This window comes from Sinocyclocheilus rhinocerous, unplaced genomic scaffold (genome assembly GCF_001515625.1).
Source record: "Sinocyclocheilus rhinocerous isolate Xijiao unplaced genomic scaffold, SAMN03320098_v1.1 scaffold287, whole genome shotgun sequence".
Classification (NCBI taxonomy): domain Eukaryota; kingdom Metazoa; phylum Chordata; class Actinopteri; order Cypriniformes; family Cyprinidae; genus Sinocyclocheilus; species Sinocyclocheilus rhinocerous.
The window spans coordinates 1,205,309-1,218,907 of record NW_015633524.1 but is presented as its reverse complement, the minus strand read 5'-3'; the positions used below and the strand labels follow the sequence as shown (position 1 = coordinate 1,218,907).

Below are 13,599 nucleotides of genomic sequence, written 5' to 3'. Positions count from 1 at the left end.
TATATATACCTCAGCGACTTAAGACTGGTTTTGTGCTCCAGGGTCACATATATTGATGGATTTTGATGTGAGAGGACAACAGGGGATGGACTTTTTCAGTCGAGGAACTGTTATTATGGATTATGGACTTATTTTGGCCAGCAGTGATGATTTAAAGCTGTCAATATGGGGTGCTGTGTGTACATTAATGAGGAAAAAAAATTAACGTAAATGATTTTAGCAAATGGCTGCAATATAACAAAGAGTGAAAAATTTAAGGGGGTCTGAATACTTTCCGTACCCACTGTATATATATATATTGATGGATTTGTTTCTTACAAACATGCATATTTTGGCTTCACAAGCATGAACTGGAGTGGTGTGGATTAATGTGATGTTTTTATCAGCTGTTTGGATTCTCATTCTGACGGCACCCATTCACTGCAGAGGATCCACTGTTGAGCAAGTGATGTAATGCTGAATTTCTCCAAATCTGTTCCGATGAAGAAACAAACTCATCTGAGCGAGTGTAAATTAAAACAAAATAAAAATAAAGAAATAAAGTCCATGCCTTGAGTGCCTTATTGCTTTTATAAAATAATTAGCATATAAAAATAAAAAAAATCTTAATATTTTTAAAACATTAAAATGTTTAATTTATTAAAAGTTTATTAATATTAATATTTAAAATTTATATATTTTGCACAAACTGATTTCTGCTATAAAATATAGCGACTGACATGCATATTTGAGCTATAATTGTGCTCCTAGAATCCGTGTTTTCATTGTTATACTGTAGGGGGCGCTAGTACACATCTTCTGTACAGAATTTCCAAAAAACACATGTGAAGAAGAAACCAAAACAACAGATGCTTCCACATGTAATCTAACACTATCATCAGACATAAAACAGCATCAAAACTGTGTAACATTATGGAATAAAATGTAGACCAATTAAGAGGTAATAATGACTGCCAAGCTTTGGGGTGTTGTTTACTTGAACTTTACTTAAGTATACTTACTAAAATAAACTTGAAGTATACTACTTTTTGGTAAGGGAGCTACAGTTATATACTAGCTGAACAGGTGATTCATGTTACAGCTGGAATGCTGCATCAACCAATCAGCATCCGGGAAATCTGTTTTTTTAGTCTGCAGGGTGTTATGTGTTAAAGCTATGCCATGCAATATGTTCTCCAGTTGTCTCATCAAAGTACCCATCAATCAGTGAAGTGTTAAGAACTGTATCAGTTAAAGCTTTGATTAATTCGACTGATCATGAGATCAGTGACACCCACACAATACTTTAAACTCAAAATGGGCCATACGAACATTACATGACCTCCCTGAACCGCCTGCGTAATGCTGGAGCATGCCAGCGGGGCTAATTTTGCACAAAAATGGACGTCAGCCCAAACTTTCTTGGAGGTATGTGAGTCTCAGATGAACTTTTTTAACAATGTGAAAACGTTGCAGTTGGCTCAAGAGTAGTAGGCGATGACAAGAATAAAATGAATGTAAAGTACATTGCAACAACACTTTGAAATGGCAACGCATTATAAAATAAAACCATAAATTCCTATCCTCCTCCACGATCTGCTGGCGCATTCAAAGAGATAATTAAAAGTGTTTTTCTTCACAAGGACTCAGATGGGGTATTCAGAGAATGAAGCGCAGGCTCCGATTATCTGCTCATATTCCACAAGGCCAGATTCAAACGTTTTAATAAAGTCTTGCATTCCAGTGTAGCTGTCTGACATGTCAACTGCAGTCTGTCTGCGTGAAAGAAAAATAGAAAACACTCTGTGCTCGTCGTCTGAGAGCCACATGAACAGAACCAGCTGTAGTACTGGGTCGCTGTTGTTTTTCGTACATCACCCGGTACGTTCAGCGCCGGGCTTCCCTCTTGTCTGGCAGCTTTCCTCAGGCAGTAGAACCACATATGAAAGTAATTAACCTAGTTCCTCTGTCCACGTTGCTTGCTTTCTCTTCAGTTGATAGGTGATGCAGTAAAAGTCGTCTGCTGAAAACACAGACGGCCTAAAAGCAGTGCCGATCCTAGACTATCGGCTCTGCCTAAAAGTGGTAGTCAAAAGGAAATGAGGTAAAGCTGCGATGAATCATCAGTCAGACATATAATTGGAGCGCGTCGGGTTTCGCAGACGAAAATATCAAATGGCCCATTATCACTGCATGAAGCACCGCTCACACTGAAGTCGCTTTCTATTGGTCAACGCGGCGAATTCGCGCGTCCAACTGGAACAGGAGCGAAATCTGCGTGGAGAGCGTTTTCAAGCTCGAGCGAAACTCCAAATAGTGCAGCTTCCGATTGAAACTGACTGGATTTTGCCGGCGAAATTTCGCCGAGCAGCGGTAAACGTGACCGCACTTTTAAAACCTACAGATGCAACATAAAAACATTAATAGCTTTCCTGAACTTCAGAGGAAAAGGGGAGACCTTAATGTTGACAATGTTGTTTTTTGTTCCCAGAATGTTCTAAGAATGTTATTTTATAGGCTAGTTAGCCTATACTGAACGTCATTAGATGGTTCCCAAAAATAACCAAATGAGAACCAAATACTAACGTTAGGGGAATGTTCTGTATTTGGGAAATGGCACTTGAATGGACGTCATGAACTTATGAAAAAATACAAATACAGCTTTTATAGGCCTATTCGTTTTTTTATTTTATTTTATGATTTACTTTTTTAAATTGCCTATCTAACATTACACTGCCCAACATTTTTAAGCAACCTAAATTGTAAATTAACTTATATAGTATCAAAATAAACTAGTAACTCGGCACAGCTCGTTTCAGACGATTTCCCCTGAAAAAAAACAGCAGGTTTCCATTACTCAGAGGCAAGCAGCGAATCCTTAACTGGTATTGTGCACATCCACACTGGCCTACGTGGCACTCGGCACGTGTAGGCTGGATTGGGAGAGAATGCATCGAGAGTGAACCAGGGGAGGAGTCCCTCTCTCTTTTCGCAGAACACCAAGTAGTAACGTCTTTCCATATTGCCTTCTAAACATTTCTGTCACTCCCTTTAGGTCATTTTTGAATTCCCTCATTATAAATCCCATGGAATGGGGGCTGTTTATGGGTAGCAGTAAACCACAATGTTATCATTGGTGGTGACAAAAGAAGAATTCAAAGTTAACTCAGACTTTTGGCTAAACATTAGACTTCCAGATAAATTCTTCTGAACATCAGTGGTTTTGTAGTCTGGCCTTGTCTGCTTTCTCTCTCTCTCTCTCTCTCTCTCTCTCTCTCTCTCATAATAGGGTGATATTGTTGAAAGCTGTTATTTGAAAGCAGCAGAAGAAAGTAAATTTAGTCTGAATGGCTAGTATTTATACAAATATAGACAACTGGGACAAAAAATAATATTGTGAAAGTAGAATTAGCTAAATAATATAGACAATATATATACAATTATTTCCAGAGCAATATTAAAATGTATTGTCTAAAGAGATAAAAGTCTCCTGATAAGGACCACATACAGGCCCAATATAAATATCCAATTCTTCTGAAATGGACTCATGTCTTTTAATGGGTATAGAAATATTAATTTTTATATATATATATATAATGTACTTGTCAGATGACCTCATCGTGATGCATGTGCAATTCAGCAAACAATGTTGAGTTGGACATATTTTTAATGCAATTTTATGTAAAAATGTTGTAATTTATGAGTATAATGCAAACAAAAAAAAATCTAGTTTTTAAACATCTCTTCCATCACACTAGAAAAGACAATTACATTGTTTGCAGTATACATGCTATAGTGAGAGTAATATTCTATAAGGAATATGCTATTCCAAACACAGTACAACTCCCACAGTTACTTTTCACTATGGTGTACTAGCGCCACCTGTTGTCACTAGCAGCATCTGGTTCATGTTCACTTTTCAAATCACTGACTTTTTGTTTGCAGTATACATGCTATAGTGAGAGTAATATTCTATAAGGAATATGCTATTCCAAACACAGTACAACTCCCACAGTTACATTTCACTATGGTGTACTAGCGCCACCTGTTGTCACTAGCAGCATCAAGCATCTGGTTCATGTTCACTTTTCAAATCACTGACTTTTAAAAACATTTTATATTTGAAAATATCTTAAATCCCTTACTTTGTTCTTTACTTTTGTGAACTAAAACTAATTTCAATCAATTTAGTCTTCTTACATTATTTTAAGGATCCTGAATTTGCATTCAGAAACAAACTACAAAACAGATTAATTGTATGGCAAGTAAAATAAGAGATAGAATAATGGCAAAAAGTATATATATATGATACAATAGTGTACCCTTTTAATGTAACTTGGCCACATTTTTATGGAGTGGGAATAAATTATATTTGGAGATACTCATAAAAATACAGTATCTAACTTTAAACATGTAGTTAATTTATTCTAACTTGCTCTTAGGATAGCTTGTTAGTTATACTGACCGATTCACTATAATAATGATATAACACTCTAAAGTAAAGAACTTAGACCAGACCAGCAGCCACAGAAGAGGTCAGGGGCGGACTTAACCATTAGGCAAAGGTAGGCGACCGCCTTGGGCCCCCAAAAGCCAAGGGCCCCCTAAAATGCTTTTTATATGCGAGATGCGCGTTCAGTGCGGACGCACAAGTGGTTGCTGTGGTGTTCATTACCACGACAATTGCTGTTAAATTAAACAAGTTTCATGATTTTAATTAATTAGACATGTTTTTTGTTAAAATTTTATATAATCATCCAGAAAAATTTAAACTAAAAAAAATAAATAAATAACTGAATCCAGAAATTAAAAATAATTAAAATAAATCAAAATAAATGTATATTTTAAAGTTTAGAATTAGACAGCCTTGCGTTGTGTAGACAATTGCATAGTGAAAATTACCCCAACGCACCACCTAGTGTCCAACCTACTCTAATACTATTATAACCTGTTTAAATGTGAACAAGGGATTTACAACATTAAAGAAATCCTTTATTTATAACATGTACATGAAAAATCTAAAAGATTAGACACACCTATGGGACACGGTCGTGCAGCAGCGAGCAACAGTGAAAGGAAACTCAAGGTTGTAAATGTGTGAAATTGTATAGGGCCCCATTCCTGTATTTTGCCTGGGGCCCCCAAATCACTAAATCCGCCCCTGGAAGAGGTTAAAACACTGGACAGTATAGGATAATATTGCAAACGAGATAAAGATAAAGTGATTGATAAAGAAAATGTTGAATGTTGTACTTTTGCTGGAAACGCCTGGAAAACTGATTTGTGATCCAAGTGTGCTTTAATATATATATTTATCTTGCGTAGCAGTGGAGAGCTTTTGTTAACATTAAAACACCAATATGCGAATGCGTTCCAATTTCACAACGTGTATTTCCAACAAATATAAAAGTTTAAAATTCTTAATCAAGAAGGATTGCACAGCCCCAAAAGACAAAATATATATTTTAATTATAAATAAGATAACAAAATATAATTGTACAGTGATTATATTGCAGTAATACATGTTCGTGCATCATTCAGTCCGAAGTTGACAAAAGTGCAGTGAACTACAGCTACGCCAACCGCTTCCACCTCATCTTCTTTAGAGACAGTTCCAACAACTTCGCATATCTCTTTTTGTCCTGCAGTCCAGGAAGATGGTGTAATGTGATCTTATTTGACTGATTAAATACAGCATCTTGCCCCGCCAAAGTCAGGACCTCGGCCACAAGGAACTCCAGCACACCTGTGAGAAACACCGCCGCTTCCTCGTCGACTGTCCGCGGGAGCTTTCCGTCGATGAAAGTTTGCTGAAAGTGCTTGACGGGAAACACGAGACCGGCTCGTGAAGACAGATCCGTGACGGGCTTCGTCTTCTTCTTCATAGTCAGCGAAACACAGTCTTTAACTAAAACACAAGTAGTGTAATTCATCTGGGCATTTTTGCAGACATTTCGTCGTCTTTTTCTTGTACGATTTAATGGCTTTGCCGACATTTACTTCCACAAACAAATGTTCGTATTTGGATCGGTCTCGAGTCGATGTGCTGCTGCCCTCAACAGGAGCGGAATATAAAGTGCTTTTAAGCCTTGTAATTGCCATAATTAGTACTAATCAGGGTTTGAAATTAACACCCGCCAAATAAAAATCAGCTGTGGCGGGTGACGCTGTCAAATCACTAGCCAATTTGACGGGTTACTTTTCGTAAGTTATGTTCATGAATTGCCCTTACTATGGAATAAAAAATGCGGGGTGTCTATTTACATTTAGTTAAAAGTGGCTGTAAATCATCAGCTACAGTGGCGCAGATGGATAAGTGTGTGTCATTGGCTTTTTGACTCGACCCGGGTTCGATCCCGCCTTTTGCTGAACTTTTTTTCCCGCCCTTTTCAAATCTCGTATTAGCAATGGATTCTATTTACACTAAGTGAAAAAAGCAGTATTTTTAGCAATATGCTATTTATAATAATAAACCAAACAAAACACACCTACAGAGTGCAGGCTTGAGCGACTAAGGTAGGCCTAAGTAGCATTTAGAGTGCGTTCTTTCAGTTTCACTGCATGATTCAGTCTATTAATATGCATTAAGATTAAGAATGATCACATAATTCAAGATAAGGGGGCAGAAAATGTATATATATCATTTCATATAGTTAATTAATATCACACGAAGAGTGCCGTTTTTTTAATGTTACAAATGTGATATTGATTATGTACAACAGTTCAATAAACAATAAGTTAATAAGAGACTTACGTTTTAGACACCATATTGGCGCTATTTCGCCAACAAAAATCATTCCAAACACAGCCACAGAACTGTTTTGCGTCTCTGAGCAACATGAAGGGCTTTATATAAAAATGGCCATAAAAGGTAAAAATCAATTTGAACTTATTGAAAAAGATTAATTTCTATCACTGCTGTGAACTGACCACACAGAATATGAAATATATCAAAAACTTTAGGAGTCCGCTGTCCACGGCAGTCCTTAAGATATCAGCACAATAACACACTCAGCAAAATATTGTCTATTTTATCGATAAAATTCCAGAAAATATTGAGATATTATTTTTTGTCAATATCGCACACCCCTAGTACTGACACATCAGTATCAGTATTTATCTTCCCTAAATAGTATTGAAAATTACTAATATCACATAGAATTTAGGATGGATAGTGTGTACATTGGGACGTAGGCATTGTCTAATACTACTACTAATAATAATAATAATGTAGACCTACATTTAGAACACTTTGTGTCATACTACAACGATGCATGGAATATTGATTATCATATCTGATTTTGAATTGTTCCTGATAGGCCTAGCCTAGTTCCAGAGAATGATTGTAATTTTAAATGTGAAAACGTTAATGTAGTTAATGTTACTTGACTCTTAATATTTACGTCTGCAATGTTAAATACACAGAGTCACATTAATTTTTTAAGCCAATTATACATTATAGGCCTAGTTTTAGTTGCCAACAGGTTGCTACATGAAGACTGCAAGGATGTCTGTTTAGATTAAATTTAAGATTTCGTTTTGCTACCACAGAGTAGAATATGACCAAGTTGTATTAGCAAGAGCACAAATGAAGCAACTTTTTGACTTAACATTAAGTCCCAACAGCTTGTGGGTAGTGTGGTTATGTCCCCAACCTGCTATCCTCATGATGTTGCTGCAACCCTTTTCAGTTGATGTTGTAAGTGAGAATGTTTTCTGTGGTGCTATATATGGTTAACGTTTGTGAAGAAATGCTTCCCCGTGCCATTTCTGTCACACGAAATCAAGCCAGGTTAGCAGAGACTGGCATACTGGGGAAGCTGAAGCTGCTGATTTACAGCATAACCACTGAGAGTGATTTGTCTTTATTGATATGTTTTGTGTTGACAAGTCACAACTTTAATTTGGACCTTTTTATATATTAAATATTTCCCCTTTTGGTTGTGTATTCACACTCACCATTTAGGAAGTAGAACTAGGCTAATAATTAATTGATACAGAAAGTTAATTTATTTTTTGTTTATTTCACTTTGCTAAAAGCATACACAAAAAAATAACTGTCACACCATGGACTACAGAATATTTTTGTTGCAATCTAACAACAAAACCAAAAAAAAAACAAATATCAACAAACAGTACAAGAGAAAAGAAATGTCATTGCATGAGCACTGCTTTGTGCTTTAAACCATGCACAATTCAAAGACTAAGTATAACTGCACTCTTAATTTTGCATAGTAGTCATAGTCATCTTATTAATAAAACAAAACACCACCAACAACAGAAAAGGACAACTACTACGTAAAAGATACATTAAGAATTTTTTTAAAGACAATAGAAAAATAGCAAATTTACAGTTTGCATTTTATAGGCTTTTTTAGCTATCATATATATATGCGCATTTGTACGCAACTGCATTCATAATAAAAAAAACAACAGCTATATAAAAGGGAAAAAAAGAATGCATCATAAGCAGTAGTCTCAAACAGGGAAAAGAATATGACCAGAGAAATAGCTGGATCTGCCTATACCATTAGCACCCCGAGAAGCCTCTATCCACACACGGTCTCCTCTCTGCAGGTTCAGAACCACGCTCCCTTCCGCTAATGATCGTGTATTAAAGTTGATTGTTTCAGCAGTTAACTGTACAGCATAATTTTTCTTTAAGGTAACCGTACCCAAAATCCGAGTTCCTAGGCATGAGAACTGGAATTCATATACACCGGGTATCTGGCAGAAGAACTGCCCTGATGTTTGGTTATAATGGTTCTGTCCATTGTAAAGGACCCGATTAAACACAACAACCTTAGCAGTGACAGGAAGGATGGTGCCAACAGAAGCAAAGAAGGCAGACTGTTGTCCTGTGGTATTAATGGGAGGTCCTGGAGGTCCGGGGGGGCCTGCTACACCTCGTGGACCTGAGAAAATTAAAAATTAGAATAAATGATAAATGATCTTTAAGTGATATTTAAGTAATATTTAGAGGGCATGTTTGATGCATGACTGGCTTACCAGGTTCCCCTGAAGGTCCTCTGGGTCCGGGAGGCCCTTGGAAGGAATCTGTATCTGAGGGGAAATGAATAGATGTTTTATATTTGTACTATAATCCTAACTGTTTGCAATCACAGTTTTAAGCAAAAGGCTGAAGGAAGGTCTCAACAAGGCTTACAAAGGTTTGGTGCAGTTCGAATGCTGTCATGAAACACTGCATGATATTTGTGACATTTAAATTCATTAATGTCACTGCACCAATCCAGTGTACAGCAAAGCAGATCAAAGAAGATACTCAAGCTGTGTCGAGTTTAGAGATTTTGCAGTGAACTGATTGTCATTTTAAACTCAATTATTGGTCATGTGCAAAACAAAATCACTTGCTCTTTTTGCTTGCATTTAGGAGAAAACAAACACTCGTCTAACCTCATTTCCAATGTCTGAAATGTGGATGCCACTGTCACCTGAAACTTCAAACACCAAATTACAGGTGAACCAAATTGTGGTGATCATGTGGACAGATTGTAATTTTTCTTCAATACATGATATGTGCTTATATTACCAAAATTAAGTACTGTCCAAGCACATATAAAGCTAGTAAGAAGCTTAGGCAGAAATTGGCAATCAGAGGAAGATTTATGTATCGCACATATGCATTTAAGAGCTCTTACCGGTTTCAATCCAAGGGGTGAGGTCAAAGGCTGGGATATCCCCACAGTTAACAAAACTAGAAGGACTGGTGAAGCGGAAAGGATCATTGGGAACTCTGAGGATTCCAGTGTTGTCACAGATGATGCGGGCTAGCGACACAGAGGCCAGTGATGCTTTTTGTTTGGTGGTGAAGACTCCATGGTTCTCAAACCATAACCTGAACACACCGTGACACTTGGCATTAACACCTCTCAAACACATACTAGTCTCAGATTAAATCAGAGGTGTCCTGTCCTGCAGAGTTTAGTTCCAATCTGCCCCAACACACCTGCCTGGAAGTTTCCTGAAGACTTGATTAGCTGGTTAAGGTGTGGTTAATTAGGGTAGTGGGGTTGGAGCTGAACTCTGCAGGATAGTGGCCCTCAAGGAGAAGGATTGGACTAAATACACAGAGATATTTACCTATCCCCCTGGCGGATGTGCTGGAACTGTGTAGAGATGAGGCAGGCAAAAAGAGGACCGACACGAGCACCAGGAGCAAAAGGCTCAGCAACACCTCCCAACCAAATGTCAATGTTCTCAGGAGTGCCATAAAGCTCAAGCAACCTGCGAGCCAATTCAGTGTTGTTCATCACCACAGCCAATTCTTGCTCATTCCGAGGGGCGGACAGTCCACAGAACCGACGCCATGAATTATAGCCTTATAAGGAAGAACAACAGATGGATACTCAGTAAGTCTTCTTCCAAAAACACATGGGCCCGGTTTCACAAACGGGGCTTAGCTTAAGCCAGGACTAGGCCTTAGTTAAATTAAGATATTTAAGCAACTTTTACAAAAATTCCTTAGAAGAAAACATTACAGGTGTGCATCTTGACAACCTTGACATCTTGATATTTTAAGATATGTCAGAGCAAGATATTTTCATTTGAGACAGCTCAAACATGCATTTTAGTCTGGGACTAGCTTAAGCCTTGTCTGTGAAACCAGGGGATGGAGTGATAATGCAGCATTAAGTTGGGTTGGCTTCACATGGTTGGGTTTAAAGCAGGGGTGTCCAGACTCGGTCCTGGAAGACCAGAGTTTAGCTCCAACTTGCCTTAACACACCTGCATGGAAGTTTCTAGTATGCCTAGCAAAACCTTGATTAACTGGTTCAAGTGTGTTTAATTGGGGTTGGAGCTAAACTCTACATGACAGTGGCCCTCCAGGAGCAGGATTGGACACCCCTGGTTTAAAGAGTTCTGAAAGTCCAGAATCTTTACCTGGTATACCGTGGTCACGGCTTCTCTGCATGTTGAGGGCGGCCAAGTCCAAAGCAATGTGTGATGTAAAGGCAAACAGCCTCTCTCTAAGAGCATTCACCAACATGTGGTCCTGTGTGTTCAGTTTTGCTGGCCGACCAATCAGTCCACGAAGCAGAGGATCGATACCACCTAAGCAAGATGAAAAGCAGAAGTAAAATAAGATTGAAAGAGAACAATTGTAGCAGATGCAAGACTTTTAGTTATTCTGAAACAAACATCACAAACTCACCCTCAAAGATCACCCTCCAAGGAGAAAAGAAGGCCTCGAAAAGGGGCACGCTTGGAAATTGAGGATGGTTCTGGTAATTTTCATCAAGACGAAATATCATGGGTTGGATGGCCAGGTGGGCAAAACGGAAAGCTGCAGTGGCAAAGACATTCGCAATGGTAGGGTCCACATTCTCATCATAACCTGGATATAGTGCGAGTTGTCTATTGTAAGCATCAGGGCCCACAATATGCTGCAAGTATTCCTTAAACACCAAGATCTACAAGAGAAAGGAGAGGTTGATCATGCATATATATGTTGTACTCCACATGTTACTGCTTATGTTTGAAGCAGTTTCCATTAGGTGTCTTTACCTGGTTGTAGGCACCCACAATTTTTCTTGCTTCTTGATAGAGGGTTTCACTACTCCAGGTAGGGTTGAGCACATGGAGGGCACGAGCCAATCTATTGTGCTCCCTCACAAAAAGTGTGTGTACTGAGGTGAGTGCAGTGTTTTCATCAACACGAACATCCCCTACACACATTGAGAGTTCATTAGCATTTGCCACACGGAGTTGTGCAAATAATAGGCATATACCATACATTTTAGATCAGGGATCTCCAACCCTGCTCCTGAAGAGACCCATCATGCAGACTTCAGTTCCAACCCTGGTTGATTAGCTGGTTCAGGTGTGTTTGATTGGTATTGGAGCTGAAATCTGCAGGAAGGTGGCTCTCCAGGAGAATGGTTGGAGACCCCTGTTCTAGACTAGGAATATGCCTGATAATTGCATTATGAAGGCACAAGTTACTGACCTGCAATGAAGCAAGGCACCTCTGTAAGGGTGGTGTCATTGAGGGTTTTCCTGCGCGTGGCACACATGTTGCTTTCTACACTGGTAAAAGGCAAAAGCTCTCGTCCGTTGTCAAGGAACTGATCATTGACGCGTAGAAGACCACCATCATTGGTCAGGTCTCGAAGTTCCTTTGCTAGCCCATCCTCGGACCCGTAAACCTGTCCACCATCTAGGAAAGCTGTTAGAGCATTGATCTGTTCCCGAACGTTGGGGTTCCCACCAAACATATAGGCAGTGGTTCCGGAACCACAGGTGGGTGATGAACGGAAGACAGGAAGACAGGTGTCAGGCCTCAGGCGTTGATCTCCTGGAGGGGCCTGTGTTCAGACATTACATATAGCATGAAAGTCTGTTATTATACAAGAACAAGACAATTGGACAATTATTGACAGAAGGACAATCCTTGACTGACCGGAATTGGGAAGCAGGGTTCAGAGTGCTCACAACTCTCATCACAGTCGAGGCCACTGCTGAAGGATCTAATGCTTGGTGAGAAGGGCGTGAAAGTCAGATCATGGTCAACCCATTGCCCAAAGATGGTGAGCATGAAGGTAAACTCACGATCACTCTCTATGTCAGCATCTGCAGTGCTTAGAATACGATTTGAAACCAATCTGACCTGGAATCAATAAGGAAGAGAGAATTCAGACATTGTTAATTGTTTGGTGGCCTTATTGATTGTCAAGTAAACTATTCATAATCATCTCCATCATACCAGGGGCAGCGCTGCACCATTGTGCAATTTGTTGGGATCCCACCCTTTGGGCTGGGAGAAGCCATCTTCATAGTGAGCAGGCAACCAGCGGGTAAAAGCGGTATTGGATGCACCAAGGAGTGGGTTCCTCCTGGGAATTGCAAAGTTAGATGTTTAACTCGGCAAACAAAAAAGTCTTTGAAAAAAGTCTGCCATGAATAAGGAGGGAAAGACTGACCGGTTGTTGCAGACACTGGTGATAGTTCGATATTTGTTTATGAGGGGTGTGGTCCTACAAGATGGGGGCCGGGTTTGAGCTGTACAGCCGGTCAGACGTTCAATGGTGTTCAGCTCGTCTAGATTCAGCAGGTCTAGGAGAAAACACATATTGACAGTCTTGAGCATGGAACATCAGACAGTGATAGATCTGATCTGAGTTTTGCAAGATTTTCAACATGCTGTCTTCATACCTGTAGCATTGATGGACCTCTTGTGTACATGATGGGCTTTCTCACTGATCAGCCTGAGTGTCTGCACCATGTAGTCTGCGGCTCTCACGGCCTCTCGTGTCTTTCGAGCTGGCTGTTTCAGTAGACGTAGCTTGTCGGAAGGCTTGATGACATCTCTGCGCACCCTTGCTAAACTCCTGGAAGTTAGGAGATTTATAAAAATAAGCAGATCAATAACTGGGATGACAGAACAGGAATATTGAGCAACATTCTTATAAACGTTACTCACTCATCACGAGAATACTTGTAAGCAGCATCCACGATTTTCTTTGCTTCCTCAATCGAATCTAGAATGAAACGTCTCCCAGGACTTTCTTCTTCTGCAAAAAAAAAAAGAAAACCGTATATCTAACAATCTAATATTCTAAGTACATCTATTAGTGAAGCCTGTAATCACCCCCCCCCCCC

At 39.2% G+C, this 13,599-nt stretch overlaps 1 protein-coding gene across 3 annotated transcripts in view; it reads right to left on the bottom strand.

The window, feature by feature from the left end:
• Positions 1-8,389: 8,389 nt before the first annotated feature.
• Positions 8,390-13,599, bottom strand: part of LOC107744111 (eosinophil peroxidase-like) — a 6,152-nt gene continuing 942 nt past the window's right edge. Inside the window, exons 3-16 of one of the 3 annotated variants that reach the window (XM_016557609.1) lie at positions 13,421-13,511; positions 13,153-13,328; positions 12,921-13,053; positions 12,704-12,833; positions 12,401-12,607; positions 11,948-12,305; positions 11,506-11,666; positions 11,153-11,411; positions 10,882-11,052; positions 10,081-10,318; positions 9,639-9,835; positions 9,394-9,437; positions 8,989-9,042; positions 8,792-8,894 (exon numbers count right to left, since the gene is read on the bottom strand). In XM_016557609.1, the coding sequence (XP_016413095.1) occupies positions 8,880-8,894; positions 8,989-9,042; positions 9,394-9,437; positions 9,639-9,835; positions 10,081-10,318; positions 10,882-11,052; positions 11,153-11,411; positions 11,506-11,666; positions 11,948-12,305; positions 12,401-12,607; positions 12,704-12,833; positions 12,921-13,053; positions 13,153-13,328; positions 13,421-13,511 (2,234 nt within the window). In that variant the 3' untranslated portion in view covers positions 8,792-8,879. Of the gene's footprint in view, positions 8,895-8,988; positions 9,043-9,393; positions 9,438-9,638; positions 9,836-10,080; positions 10,319-10,881; positions 11,053-11,152; positions 11,412-11,505; positions 11,667-11,947; positions 12,306-12,400; positions 12,608-12,703; positions 12,834-12,920; positions 13,054-13,152; positions 13,329-13,420; positions 13,512-13,599 lie in introns of all 3 variants that reach the window. The other 2 variants (XM_016557610.1, XM_016557608.1) reach the window with 2 other exon arrangements.